The sequence below is a fragment of the Chelonoidis abingdonii genome, chromosome 3 (assembly GCF_003597395.2).
Source record: "Chelonoidis abingdonii isolate Lonesome George chromosome 3, CheloAbing_2.0, whole genome shotgun sequence".
Classification (NCBI taxonomy): domain Eukaryota; kingdom Metazoa; phylum Chordata; order Testudines; family Testudinidae; genus Chelonoidis; species Chelonoidis abingdonii.
This window is the reverse complement of record NC_133771.1, coordinates 595,965-611,255: the sequence shown is the minus strand read 5'-3', so window position 1 is coordinate 611,255 and position 15,291 is coordinate 595,965. Positions and strand designations below refer to the sequence as shown.

The 15,291-nt window shown below is 51.9% G+C and overlaps 1 protein-coding gene across 2 annotated transcripts in view; it reads right to left on the bottom strand.

The window, feature by feature from the left end:
• The window catches only part of IFT172 (intraflagellar transport 172), a 139,298-nt gene that overhangs the window by 15,047 nt on the left and 108,960 nt on the right, over window positions 1-15,291 (bottom strand). For both annotated transcript variants that reach the window (XM_075063516.1, XM_075063515.1), the window contains exons 38-43: window positions 14,289-14,352; window positions 13,708-13,794; window positions 10,166-10,282; window positions 9,537-9,647; window positions 9,159-9,278; window positions 8,088-8,183 (exon numbers count right to left, since the gene is read on the bottom strand). In XM_075063516.1, coding sequence (XP_074919617.1) covers window positions 8,088-8,183; window positions 9,159-9,278; window positions 9,537-9,647; window positions 10,166-10,282; window positions 13,708-13,794; window positions 14,289-14,352 — 595 coding nt within the window. The remainder of the gene's footprint in view (window positions 1-8,087; window positions 8,184-9,158; window positions 9,279-9,536; window positions 9,648-10,165; window positions 10,283-13,707; window positions 13,795-14,288; window positions 14,353-15,291) is intronic.

The window sequence follows — 15,291 nt, the reverse complement described above, 5'->3', positions numbered from 1 at the left end:
TTCATAAAAGAAAGAAAAACATAAAAGTTGTCTCTATAATCAAGATGGAATATTACAGGGTCTTTCAGCATATAGACACTAGAGAGAAAATCTCACCCCCCCCTCTCCCAGCACAATACAAATTAAAATACTTCCAGCAAACTACACATTTGCAAATAGAAAAAAACAATTAAAAAGACTAAAGCCGCCTTCATCCTGATACTTGCTAGAATTAGAACAGAAGAGATTGTTTTAGAAAGATTGGAGGAATCTGCTTTCGTCTGGTCCCTCTCAGACTCCAGAGAGAACATGGACAGAACAAAAGACACACACCCAAGCTTCCCTCCACCCAGATTTGAAAATATTTTGTCTCCTGATTGGTCCTCTGGTCAGGTGTTGCAGGTCACTGTTAACCCTTTACAGATGAAAGAGACATTAACTCTTAGCTATCTGTTTATGACAGAGACGTACCAATGTCAAGTATGCCCGGAATATGTTACTAATAATGACAGCTTCTGCTGGCCCTTGAACCAGGGACACACCCAGAGTCACAGCTACCCACTGCTGTGCTTATCGCAGACGCTCAAGGCAAAGGAAGAGCAGCAATGCTCAACTTAAACGGGAGACACCATCGAAGAAGGAATCCCAGATAAAATGAAGTTGGCATCTCAATCCCCCAGGGATAGAAAATGGCAAGTTTAAATAAGAGCTCCACTTAGCTGTTAGTCGTTTAGCCAGAGAGGGAATGTCCCTCTCCCCTCTGTCTAGTTATAAAGCCGGCCCCCCCCCCCCCATCTGACACTGATATAAATCAAGGCCCTTCAGGGAACTCAGAGCTTGCTGAAGCTCCCAAGAAGCTGCAGAATACGGAAGTGCTACGACACACTCAGACCAGGCACATGGGCAAACTCTCCCAGGGTTACCAGGACTGAGAATGGCGAGACATCATTGCAGACCCTGTGTGCTTTAACAGAAGTAACTGAATGTTTCTTGCTGAGTCTGCACCTGTGACAGTGGGACTATTTTGTAATATTGTTGTGAGTCCTGTTTGTGCCTTAGTTTCCCCATAAGCTGCATTGTTACCCAGTGGGTGGAAAAGTGCTGTTTGCTTTCTGGGCAGGCAAAGAGACAGACGGTGGGTGTCTCTCAGTTGTCTGGGCCTTAGTCTCCATCTCGCTGGAGCAGCTGAGGAGACTGGTGAATCCAACTGCCAGGACATCACACATAGCGACCAAGGACCCAGAGGGAGATGGACAACAATCCCTGGCTCAAGATCAATAGACTGGAGAGGTGTGAGGGGGGGATAAGAGCTGGGGGCTGGGAGGAGTCGGGGGCAGACCCAGGGTCCATCAACACATCATTCTAAAGGCCACAGCAGCAAGTCTCAGAGCCAAGGACTTGGGCTCGCAGGCGTTGCACTACAGCGCTAAAAACAGCTGTTGTGATGAAGTGGGTTTTTCCCCTTGTTATGTTGTACATGAGCCGATATGAACCTTACTTTTAGCATGTATACTGTGTGCCTCAGTTTCCCTGTGTGCTGCACCAATGTCTAGGGTGCTGGGACTAAGGGTGTGTGACTTTTGCTGAGATCCTCAGGGGCAGGTGAGGCAGCTCCAGCTACCTGCATGTAAGCAATGGACGGTGCCCTTTGGAACCTGAGACCCAGGAGGGGGATGATGCAACCAGGTAACATTTTGCCCAAGATAAAGACTGGAGGGGCAACAGGCAATTCGGAGGTTGGGCCACTGGAAGCCAGTCAGTCTCCTGTTTGGGACTTGGGGGGGGGGTCCAGGGCACCAGGCCCTGGATCCCCCCCGGCAAGGTGGACTTTACAGAATAGTCCTGCTTTCAGTGCTAACAAGCTCTGTTCTGAGCAATGTTCCTGGCGACTAATAAACCTTCTGTTTTACATGCTGATTGAGAGTCATGGCTGACTGCAAAGCTAGCGGGCAGGGCCCTTCTGGCTTTCCCAGGGGTCCCGTCCAGGTGCAGGAAGCGCAGGGTGAGAACAGGGGTGCTGAATGCTCTGAGGTCAGACCCAGAAAGGCCATAGCTGAAAAGTCGTCTTGCCCCTGTGATAATATGAGGGGAGGCACGCTACACCAGAGTCCTGTCCGGCTTCATACACAGCAGTTCCAGAGTACCGGGCCTGTGTTTCTGTGACAGCTGTTTGTATGTTCTGGCTTGCGCTGGAACTCAGGCTCCGAAGCTCAACCCTACCCCAGACTTCACAGCCCAGGCCTACCTGTCTCCACAGCTGTTTTTAGTGCTGTACCATGCCTGAGTCTGTAGACCTGGGCTCCCAGACTCACTGCCGCAGGTGTTGGAAAAGTGTTGACGTACCATTTGTCTCCCTGGGGCTGCCATGTCCCATGTCAACATACAGGAGTGGAAACATAAGAACGGCCATACTGGGTCAGACCAAGGGTCCATCTAGCCCAGTATCCTCTCTACTAACCGGCCAATGCCAGGTGCCCCAGAGGGAATGAACAGAAGAGGCAGTCACCAAGTGATCCATCCCCTGTCGCTCATTCCCAGCTTCTAACAAACAGAGGCTAGGGACACCATCCCTGCGCATCCACTGATGGACCTGTCCTCCAGGAACTTCTCTAGTTCTTCTTTGAACCCTGTTATAGTTTTGGCCTTCACAACGTCCCCGGCAAGGGGTTCCACAGGTTGTTAGTGCTTTTTGTGAAGAAATACTTCCTTTTGTTTGTTTTAAATCTGCTGCCTAGTAATTTCATGTGGTGATCCTGGTTCATGTGTTATGAGAAGGAGTAAATAACACTTCCTTGTCCAATTTCTCCAAACCAGAAATGATTTTACAGACCTCTATCATATCCCCCCCCTTACTCACTTCTTTTCCAAACTGAACAGCACCAGTCTTACTAATCTCTCCTCATACGGACGCTGTTTCATCCCCCTAATAATTTTTGTTGCCCTTTTCTGTACTTTTCCGATTCCAATGTATTTTTGAGATGGGGTGACCACATCTGTACACAGTATTCAAGATGTGGGCATACCGTGGATTTATATAGAGGCAATATGATATTTTCTGTCTCATTATCTATCCCTTTTCTAATGGCTCCCAACATTCTGTTCGTTTTTTAGCTGCCGCTGTACACTGAGTGAATATTTTCAGAGAACTATCCACAGTGACTCCAAGATCTCTTTCCTCAGTGCTAACAGCTCATTTAGACTCATTTTGTATGTACAGTTGGGATTATTTTTTCCAATGTGCATTACTTTGCATTGATCAACATTGTATTTCATCTGCCATTTTGTTGCCCAGTCACCCATTTTTGAGAGATTCTTTTGTAGCTCTTTGCAATCTGCCTGGGACTTAACTACTTTGAGTAGTTTTGTATCATCTGCAAATTTTGCTACCTCACTTTTTACCCCTTTTTTCAGATCATTTATGAATATGTTGAATAGGACTGGTCCCAGCACAGACCCCTGGAGGACACCACTATTTACCTCTCTCCATTCTGAAAACTGACCATTTATTCCTACCCTTTGTTTCCTGTCTTTTAACCAGTTACTGACCCATGAGAGAACCTTCCCTCTTATCCCATGACAACTCACTTTGGTTAAGAGCCTTTGGTGAGGGACCTTGTCAAAAGCTTTCTGAAAGTCCAAATACTCTACATCCAATGGATCCCTCTTGTCCAAGTGCTTGTTGACTCCCTTAGAGAATTCTAGCAGATTGGTGAGGCAAGACTTCCCTTTACAAAAGCCTTGTTGACTCTTCCCCAACAAACTGTATTCATTTGTGTTTCTGATAATGCAGGGCCCATGCCAGGCACCTCAGACCCTAGTCACAAGCCAAGCCAGATTTTTGTCAAGGGAAGCTCTGACATGTTCCCCCTTAGATGTGGTGAAGGCTCATCCCTGAGGATCTCTGGTAGGAGGAGACAGCCCTGCCTGCTGGATGCCAGTGGTCAAGGGACTGTCTCGCCCTGCAGGTTGGTGTGGGGGGATGCAGAGCCAGACTTGGAGCAAGGCAGTGTGGCTAAGAACAACTCAGCTGTGTTGGGCAGGACCGCAGTGGGTGCCTGCGTTCAGATAGCAGCCCCTGAGATGCAGCATGGTGGTAGAGGAGATAGCTCGCTGCCATCTCAATTTGCCTGATTGTCCCCAACAAGGCAGCAGCATCGAGCCTCACTCTGTGCTTCCCGATGGCAGGGAGCCAGGTGTCACTAATCTGGCTGTGGCAGAGTATCCCTTGTGGGAGCCGATGGGGAGTGCATGTGAAAGTCCAATACCCTACCCCAGTGAGTGCTGCAGTGTGTCTCTTTCTAGTGGGCTGGCACTCAACCGCCGGACGAGGGCTCTTGGCTTTTCCATTCCCTCTTGGGATCTCAGGTGAAAAACACAACAGCCTATAGACAGCTAACAAAGCTACAAAAGAATGGGAAAGAAAAACCTGGAGCCAGCTCCCTGCAGGCTCTGGGCTCTCTTCCTTCACTGCGCACTGCAGGGCTCACTGGGGGTTCAGAGCAAGTCTCAGCCTGTTCCCCTTTTAGTTCAGGGGCTGCACACCCTGCTCTGCGACAGCAGGGGCTCTGCTAGCCTCTCTCCAGGGCCGGAGCTCCACAACCTGGTCCAGTCTCAGGTCTGCCCCCAGCTCAGGTGAGTTCCCTCCTTGTAACTCCTCAGGCAGGGCCACTCCAGGCCAGAGCAGCTCCTTAACCCCTTCCCTGCCAGTGCAAGGTCTGCATACTCCATCACACAAACATAAGAATGGCCAGACTAGGTCAGACCAATGGTCCATCTACCCCAGTACCCTGTTTTCCAACAGTGGCCGATGCCACAACTACAGTATAAGATGTCAATCAACAATTAATCTATACAACAATTAACTTTGAAAAGTCGTGGTGATTGGGGGAGGTCCTGGACTATTGGAAAAAGGCAAATATTAGTGCCCATCTTTAAACAAGGGAAGGAGGAGAATCCAGGGAACTACAGACCGGTCAGCCTCACCACAGTCCCCGGAAAAATCATGGAGCAGGTCCTCAAGGAATCCATTTTGAAGCACTGGAGGGTGATCAGGAACAGTCAACATGGATTCACCAAGGGCAAGTCATGCCTGACTAACCTGGTTGCCTTCTATGATGAGATAACTGGCTCTGTGGATATGGGGAAAGTGGTGGATGTGATATATCTTGACTTTAGCAAAGCTTTTCATACGGTCTCCCACAGTATTCTTGCGAGTAAGTTAAAAAAAATCTGGATTGGATGAATGGACTATAAAGTGGATAGAAAGCTGGCTAGATGGTCAGGCTCAACGGGTAGTGATCAATGGCTCCATGTCTAGTAGACAGCTAGTATCAAGCGGAGTGCCCCAAGGGTTGGTCCTGGGGCTGGTTTTGTTCACATCTTCATTAGTGATCTGGATGATGGGATTAATTGCACCCTCAGCAAGTTTGCAGAGGACACTAAACTAGGGGGACACGTAGATACTCTGGAGGATAGGGATAGGGTCCAGAGTGACCTAGACAAATTAGAGGATTGGGCCAAAAAAAAATCTGATGAGGTTCAACAAGGACAAGCGCAGAGTCCTGCACTTAGGACGGAAGAATCCCATGCACTGCTACAGGCTGGAGACCGACTGGCTAAATCACAGTTCTGCAGAAAAGGACCTGGGGATTCCAGTGGACAAGAAGCTGGATATGAGTCAGCAGTGTGTCCTTATTGCAAAGAAGACGAACAGCATATTGGGCTGCATTAGTAGGAGCAGTGCCAGCAGATCGAGGGAAGTGATTATTCCCCTCTATTCGGCACTGGTGAGGTCACATCTGGAGTACTGTGTCCAGTTTTGGGCCCCACACTACAGAAAGGATGTGGATAAACTGGAAAGAGTCCAGCGGAGGGCAAAGAAAATGATTAGGGGGCTGGGGCACATGATTTGTGAGAGGCTGAGGGAACTGGGATTGTTTGGTTTGCAGAAGAAAGGAATGAGGGGGGATTTGATAGCTGCTTTCAACTACCTGAAAGGGGGTTCCAAAGAGGATGGATCTAGACTGTTCTCAGTGATAGCAGATGACAGAACAAGGAGCAATGGTCTCAAAATTGCAGTGGGGGAGGTTTAGGTTGGATATTAGGAAAAACGTTTTCACTAGGAGGGTGGTGAAGCACTGGAATGGGTTACGTAGGGAGGTGGTGGAATCTCCATCCTTAGAGGTTTTTCAGGCCTGCCTTGACAAAGCCCTAGCTGGGATGATTTAGTTGGGGCTGGTCCTGCTTTGAGCAGGGGGTTGGACTAGACGCCTCCTGATGTCCCTTCCAACTCTGATATTCTATGATTCTATGATGTTGGTAGAGCAGGTGCCAGTTCTTGCCAAGGCTGTAGGCATCAGCTGAGCACAGACAAACTCTCAGCTGGGAAACAAACCAGCTTACCTGTACACTAGTATTCTTGAAGACAGGTGCTAGACTTGTGAGGAGGTGGTTAGACTCTATAGAATGCTTCTAAGTTGCTGCCTGCATTAATCTGACTTGTAATACCTGTATCCCGTGCTGTAAGGTGATATGTACGTTTTGCTTTGTAACGGTATAAATGCCTGCTCTGGACTTGTGAACGCAAGCGGGAGGAGAGGTTGCCCTGCCCATCAAGAGGGACTATCAAAACTAAATGGACCATTGTGGAGCATCATGATACAAATACTGGGTTGATAGCCCTCTCACCCCCAGGAAGGTGCTACTGTCAAGAAAGCTGGTCCCATCAGTGTGAACTGCTGTTTGGACTCTCACAGGACTGGAGCCAGGAAACAAAAGCAGGGATCCCCAGAGTCAACCCAGGTTACACCTGAAAGACATTCAGTGCTGACCGATTACTACAACTCTGTCACCTTCTGGAACAACAGGCTGTAACTCAGTTGTGTACCTGCTTTAACCTGTAAAGAACTCTCATTTCTTTTCCTAGCCACTACACCCTGAGCTCATTTACTGTAGGACTGGCTACAAGCGCTGGTGGTATGAGATCTGAAGTACAAACTGACCTGAGGTAAGTGATTGGTCTCTTGGGACTGATGGCAATCTGAAGCTTTTCTCATCTTTGGTGTATGGCAACGAAAGAATCACACAGCCCAGCTTGCCTGGGTGGCAGAGACAGGAGGGCCCCAGGGGCCTGTTGGGGATCCATGGCAAGGCTCGTCTAGTGCTTCCAGAGTCCACGTTTGTTACTGGGCTGGTGACAGCTAACTGCAGAATACAGCAGCATGGGGCAACTGCCCTGCTTTCGACAGCCTGAAGTGAGCGCGGCACTCACGGGCATGAACCACTCCAAGCAGCGAGAGGGTGCACGACCCTCCCAGTTAGTAAGTGTATTTACAAAATCACTATTTCAGCTTGAAGCCCGGGAGTTTTGCCAGCATGAGCGTATTTTATGAGTATGTGCATGAGCCCATGTGTCACGCACCACCAGTCCGGTGGGTCATGCACTGGCTATGCAGTAAGGGGCAGACAGGAGGCGTATGTTCACCCCACAACCCCGATACTGGAGTGCGCCAGCAGGGGCCACCCGGGGCAGGTAGAGCGTGAGACGCAGCCTGTGGCTGGTGGGATGACACTAGTGCCCCAAGCCCACCTCCCATCACACCCTCCCTGCACATTCTGCAGGGGCGGGAGAAGCTGGAAGGGCAATAGCAGAGGATGTGGTGATGGCAGAGGAGGTCCAGGCCGGAGACTGGTCAAGGTAATTAAGGACCCTAGATGGCATAGGAGGGCAGCTTTCCTGGCCAGATCCTCCTGGTCTTCCCAATTGGGGTGGGAGCCAGGGGTACAACGAGGGGGGAATCGCTGACCCCCAGGGCCCATTTCCATCCCTCTCTCCCTAACCCTCCCACTCTCCCCTGCCAGGCCAGTCATGCTCTCCTCATGCCCCATGGGATACGTGCTCATGGAGAACTCCCAGAGGAGGGGCATTTACAGTTACATTTGCTGAGAGGCTGGTGGAAGATGGGGCAGGAGCCCACCAGGCAGGAGGGAGGGAGGAAAGGAAAGCTGCCCGAGAAGGACCCATTCCCCCACTGCAGACAGAGAGCCCCTGGGAGCCAGGTGACCAGGCCCTCCTGCCACTGGCCCCTGCATATCAGGCTGCCTCTTACCTTGGCTGCTGTGCCAGCTTCATAAAAGGCCTTGTCTGCGGGGATGAGCTCAGTGTGGCGCAGAAGGGAGATGGAGAGCTTGGCTGCCACGACATCCTGAGGACAAAGATGCCTTGAGAGCCACCCGGAGCCAATACGTATGAGAGACAGTGACCCAGTCCGGATCCCCAGCGCTCAATGTCTGAGCTCCAGAGACCCCTGCCCAGATCCCCAGTGCCGGGTGTCTGAGCCCCAGAGAGCCCTGTCCGCCGTCTGCCCTGCCCAGATTCCCAGCGCCCAGTGTCTGATCCCCGGAGATCCCTGACCTCCCTCTGCCCTGCCCAGATCCCCAGCGCTCAATGTCTGATCCCCGGAGAGCCCTGCCCTCCCTCTGCCCTGCCCAGATCCCCAGCGCCCAATGTCTGATCCCCGGAGAGCCCTGCCCTCCCTCTGCCCTGCCCAGATCCCCAGCGCCCAATGTCTGAGCCTCAAGAGCCCTTCCCCCCTCTGCCCTGCCCAGATCCCCAGTGCCCAATGTCTGAGCCCTGGAGAGCCCTGCCCAGATCCCCAAGACCCAGTGTCGGATCCCCGGAGAGCTCTGCTCTCCCTCTGCCCTGCCCAGATCCCCAGCGCCCAGTGTCTGATCCCCAAAGAGCCCTGCCCAGATCCCCAGCGCCCAATGTCTAAGCCTCAAGAGCCCTGCCCTCCCTCTGCCCTGCCCAGATCCCCAGCGCCCAATGTCTGAGCCCCAAGAGCCCTGCCCTCCCTCTGCCCTGCCCAGATCCCCAGCGCCCAGTGTCTGAGCCCCAGAGAGCCCTGCCCTCTCTCTGCCCCGCCCAGATCCCCAACTGTTATAGGGCTCCTCCCGTGCACTGACTCGCAGTGTGTCACTCTGTGCTCTCACAACAGGGATCCCCAATGCCACCCCTGGCTCTGGCGGGCCCAGGACACCATCCCCACGTTCCCCTAGGCAGCACCCTCTGCAATGGCTGAATGCACCGGAGAGGGCCACAACCAGGTGTTTTGCCACCAGAACCCCCTGCCCATGGATCCCAGAGATGGAGGCCAAGCAGAGAGCAAGGCAGACCTTACCAGCTGCTTCACACCCTGCGCGGCGGAGCGAGTGGCATAGTAGTGCGATATCAGCAGCATGGTCTCAAACTCCGCATGTGCGGGGGTGTTTGCTTCGCTCGACTTCACCAGGTTCTCACACTACAGAGAGAGGGAGCATGTGAGCACGTGGGGCCCGTGGCATCCAGGCCACAGAGCATGCAGGGCAGGCCAGGGGGTGGGTAGGGAAGCAGTGGATGCTAAACAGAGCTGCAAGGGGTTGGAAGGGGCAAAGGGAGCTGAGACACTGAGCAGTGGGGGGCAGCGGGAGCCATGGGCGCTGAGCAGTGCTGGGGGCAGAACTCTGAACTCTGCTGCGGGTAGGGATCTCGCCAGCAGGGGCAGCGCGGTTGCACTCACTAGGTTGAAGAGGACGTCACGCAGGTCGGCCCAGCTGGGATAGGCCTCAGCGCTGTTCATGCCGGGTGCGTTCACCATCTCCACAAAGAGACGCTTGTAGATGTTGAAATTCTGCATGAGGGGGGAAGCCACATATCCTGGGCATCAGGTGAGAGCTGAGGGGAGCCCCAGTCTCTCCCGCCGCACAAGCAAACACAGGCAGGAGGTCCCAGCAGCTCCCCACGCGCAGATCCTGCAGTGATGTGTCCAGTCGGTATGCAGGGAACAGTGGTCCCAGAACTGCCCCCTGGCAATGCAGGCTCCTCCCCAGGCCTCTCTCTACAGCCCAGAGTCTCCCAGGAAAGAACAAGACAAAGTGGCACCTGGCAGGACCTTGGCCTGTCCCAAATGCAGCACACGTGGGGTAGATCCTCAGCCTCCTCCCCATCTCCTCTGCACAGGAGGCAGAGGGAGCGGGAAGTGGCCGCAGACCCAGTGTGGGGGGGCCCCTGTGGGTGCAGAGCTGGGTCCTATACCACCTTCCCGACAGACATGGCCCAGAGAGAGAGCGGCATGGCCAGAGCACAAGGCCCCAGCCTAGGGGCCAGGGCTGGAGAGGATCCCAGGGCTGCACTGAACGTCTCCTTTACCTGCAGGTTGGCAGGAGCTCCATGCTGGACATACAGACTCAGTGCTTTGTCATAGCTGCCGTCCCGGATGAGGTGGGTTGCGTACAGAGCGACATACTTGTGCAGGACCTTATAATTCTGGAGCAGGGACAGAGAGAGGAAGCAATGGCTGGGCCAGGCTTTAGATGCAGATCCTCCGTAGAACTTACTCACCATCTCATGATTTACTCCTCCACTCATTTGGGTGTCACCTCGGCATTTTACCAGCAGTGATTTGATATTTTCTGTCAGGCCACTGATCTGGATATAGAACAGCACTGGACAGAGAACAGAGCGCTCCTGGACCCTACTAGAAACACCCCCGTTAGACAAAGATTTCCTATTCAGCCACTCCTGGCAATCTACCATGTAAACAGCTTTTGATCCACTTATTATGGACTGCAATGATTTTGTGTAATGCTAAGTTTTTCATCATGTCACAGAATCATAGAATATCTGGGCTGGAAGGGACCTCAGGAGGTATCTAGTCCAACCCCCTGCTCAAAGCAGGACCTATCCCCAATTAAATTATCCCAGCCAGGGCTTTGCCAAGCCTGACCTTTAAAACCGCTAAGGACGGATGCATTTGTCCTTGTTAAATTTCATCCTATTTACTTCAGACCATTTCTCCAGTTTGTCCAGATCATTTTGAATTTTAATCCTGTCCTCCAAAGCACTTGCAACATGCACATGGCTTTTCTTGTTTTATTTTTTGCCCTCCTTAAGTACAATAGAGAAATCCTTGCTTGGATGGAAACGAAAATCTGAGTAAATTCATCTGGCAGTTTTGTCTCTTAGGACGGAAGAGTCCCATGCACTGCTACAGGCTGGGGACTGACTGGCTAAGCGGCAGTTCTGCAGAAAAGGACCTGGGAATTACAGTGGATGAGAACTGTATATGAGTCGGCAGTGTGCCCTTGTTGCCAAGAAGGCTAACGGCATTTTGGGCTGTATAAGTAGGGGCATTGCCAGCAGATCGAGGGATGTGATCATTCCTCTCTATTCAGCATTGGCGAGGCCTCACCTGGAGTACTGCGTCCAGTTTTGGGTCCCCCACTACAGAAAGGATATGTACAAATTGGAAAGAGCCCAGCGGAGGGCAATGAAAATCATCAGGGGGCTGGAGCACATGACTTACCAGGAGAGGCTTAGGAAACTGGGGTTATTTAGTCTGCAGAAGAGAAAAATAAGGGAGGATTTGATAGCAGCCTTCAACTGCCTGAAGTGGGGTTCCAAAGAGGATGCAGCTCGGCTGTTTTCAGTGGTGGCAGATGACAGAACAAGGAGCAATGGTCTCAAGTTGCTGTGGGGGCGGGGGGTTTAGGCTGGATATTAGGAAACACTATTTCACTACAAGAGTGTTGAAGCATTGGAATGGGTTACCTAGGGAGGTGGTGGAATCTCCATCCTTGGAGGTTTTTAAGGTCAGGCTTGACAAAGCCCTGGCTGGGATGATTTAGCTGGGGTTGGTCCTGTTTTGAGCAGGGGGTCGGACTAGATGACCTCCTGAGGTCTCTTCCAACCCTAATCTGCTATGATTCTATGTGGGCGTACCATGGATTTATATAGAGGCAATATGATATTTTCTATCTTTTCTAATGGTTCCCAACATTCTGTTCACTTTTTTGACTGCTGCTGCACATTGAGTGGATGTTTTCAGAGAACTATCCATAATGACTCCAAGGTGTCTTTCTTGAATGAAAACAGTTAATTTAGACCCCATCATTTTATATGTATAGTTGGGATTATGTTTTCAAATGTGCATTACTTTGCATTTATCAACATTGAATTTCTCCTGTCATTTTCTTGCCCAGTCACCCAGTTTTGTGAGATCCCTTTGTTGCTCTTCACAGTCTGCCTGGGACTTAACTATCCTGAGTAGTTTTGTATCATCTGCAAATTTTGCCACATCACCGTTTACCCTTTTTCCCAGATCATTTATGGATATGTTGACTAGGACTGGTCCCAGTTCAGAGCACTGGGGACCACCACTATTTACCTCTCTCCATTCTGAAAACACCATTTATTTCTACCCTTTGTTTCCTGTTTTTTAACCAATTGCCAATCCATGCGAGGACCTTCCCTCTTATCCCAGGACAGCTTACTTTGCTTAAGAACCTTTAGTGAGGGACTTTGTCAAGGCTTTCTGAAAACTTAAGCACACTATAGCCACTGAATCCCCCTTGCCCACATGCTTGTTGAACCCCTCAAAGAATTCTAGTAGATTGGTGAGGCATGATTTCCCTTTACAAAACCATGTTGACTCTTCCCCAACAAATCATGTGCAACTCTGTGTCTGACCATTTTGATCTTTACTATAGTTTAAACCAGTTTGCCTGTTACTGAAGTCAGGCCTGCAATTGCTGGGATCACCTTTGGACCCATTTTTAAAAATTAGCATCACATTTGCTATCCTCCAGTTATTTGGTACAGAAGCTGATTTAAATTATAGGTTACAATCTACAGTTAAGAGTTCTGCAATTTCACATTTTCCTTCAGAACTCTTGAGTGATACCATCTGCTCCTGGTGACTTACTACTGTTTAGTTTTATTAATTTGTTCCAAAAACCTCTCTAATGACATGTCAATCTAGGACAGTTCCTCAGATTTGTCACCTAAAAAGAATGGCTCAGGTTTGGGAATCTCCCTAACATCCTCAGCCATGAAGACTGATGCAAAGAATCCATTTAGCTTTTCTGCAACGGCCTTGTCATCCTTGAGTGCTCCTCTAGCATCTCGATCATCCAGTTGCCCCACTGGTTGTTTAGCAAGCTTCCTGCTTCTGACGTACTTAATTTTTTTATTTTTTTTGGTATTACTTTGAATCTTTGGTGAGCTGTTTTTCAAATTCTTTTTTGGCCTTTCTAATTATATTTTTACACTTCATTTGCCAGAGTTTATGCTCCTTTCTATTTTCCTCACTAGGATTTAACTTCCACTTTTAAAGGAGGCCTTTTTGTCTCTCACTGCTTCTTTTACTTTGTTGTTTAGCACAGTGGCACTTTTTTGGTTCTCTTACTATGTTTGTTAATTTGGGGCACACATTTAAGTTGAGCCTCGAATATGGTGTCTTTAAAAAGTTTCCATGCAGCTTCCAGGGATTTAATTTTTAGCACTGTACCTTTTAATTTCTGTTTAATTAACGTCCTCATTTTTGTGTAGATCAGACATTCTGTGGCTCACAAGCACCACGGAGCTGTGGTCACTAATGATAACACACATTCTGACAGACGTTACACCTCCTGCATAAGGGCTTAGGCCAATCTCTACCTGTTAGAGACTGGAATGAGATCAATGTGGGGCTCTGATTATTTCATGCTGCTGCCGCCAGGCTCTGGCACTTCCCTGGGGGCTGTCTCAGGCTCAATTTCGTGAGGCAAACTCTATATTCCCAACTGTCCTATCTGCCCCACTCCTCCCCCTTACTCTCGTTCTCGCCCCGCAGAGCCTGGGCCCTGGCATTCAACCTGGCCTGCGCAGCAGTGGCAGAGCTGCGAGCATGGTGCCCAGGGCTGGAGTGGTACCTGCTTGGCCGCAGTCTCCAGGCACTTCTCCCACTGCTCCCGCTCTGCATACATGTCCAGGGCAGCCATGACATCCACTCCCACTAGCTGTGGAACAGGAGAGAGCCACAACACCCTGAGAATGGACTGAGCAGGGCAGGTGCCTCCCGGCGTGGGCGCCCAACCCCCCACCACTCCCCAGCGTGGGCGCCCAGCCCCCTTCCCCAGCACGGGCATCCAGCCCTCCCCCACCACCTGCCAGCACGGGCACCCAGCTCTCCCCCACCACTCCCCAGCACGGGGGTTCAGCACTCCCCCACCGCCCCTGAGCACGAGCACCCAACCCCCACTTCCACCCCCCAGCACGGGCACCCAATGCCCCTGCCCCCTAGCATGGGTGTCCAGCCCTCCCCCCCCGCCCTCCAGCACGGGCACCCAGCCACACGCATCACACTGCCCTGCACATTAACACCCAGACCCCCACACAATGCACCACCCCCAGCACAGAATGGCCCTGCCCCCTCACCCAGCCCCATGGGAGGGCCCCTTGGGCACAGAACGACCCTGGCCCCCTGCCCACCCCCAGACAAAAACATTCTTACCGAATCCACTTTGCCCTGATTCTTCAAATACTCCTTATAGCACTGGTCCACATACTCCTCCGACCTGCCAGGCAGAAGCAGACTTTGTTGGCAGCCAAACCCAGCTGGAGGTGCCCAGAGTGGAGCACAGGGGCCTGGCAGGGGTCCCACTGCAGCTGCAGTGACAGGGACAAGGAGCGACCCAGCTGGGGTGAGGAGCAGGGCCTTGTGGCACCTGGAGGGGAGGGCAGACAGATATCCCAGCCCATGGCAGGAGGCTGCGAGGGGAGGGACGGAGGTGCCTGGGGGAAAGGCAGTAGAAAACTGCAGGCAGGGACAGGACTGAGAGCACTCCGGGAGGGAAGGGATGGAGACAGGCAAAAGGAGACGGGGGTAGGACTGGAAGTGCCTTAAGGGCGGTAGGGGGAAATGGGGCTGAGGGTGACTAGGGGACAGTAGGGACACAGGGGAGTGTGGGAAAAAGGGGAACCTGCAGGAGCGAGGGGAACCTGCAGGGGGCAGTGTGTGTGGGGGGGAATAGGACAGAGGGGAACCTGCAGGGGGCATTGTGTGGGGGGGAATAGGACAGAGGGGAACCTGCAGGGGGTAGTGTGTGGAGGGGACAGGACAGAAGGGAATCTGCAGGGGGCAGTGTGTGTGGGGGGAATAGGACGGAAGGGAACCTGCAGGGGGCAGTGTGTGTGTGGGGGGACAGGACAGAGGGGAACCTGCAGGAGGCAGTGTGTGTGTGGGGGTACAGGACAGAGGGGAACCTGCAGGGGGCAGTGTAGGGAGGACAAGACGGAGGGGAACCTGCAGGGGGCAGTGTGGGGACAAGACAGAGGGGAACCTGCAGGGGGCAGTGTGGGGACAAGACAGAGGGGAACCTGCAGGGGGCAGTGTGTGTGGGGAGAATAGGATGGAAGGGAACCTGCAGGGGGCATTGTGTGGGGGGGAATAGGATGGGGGGGCAGTGTGTGTGGGGGGAATAGGACGGAAGAAAACCTGCAGGGGGCAGTGTGGG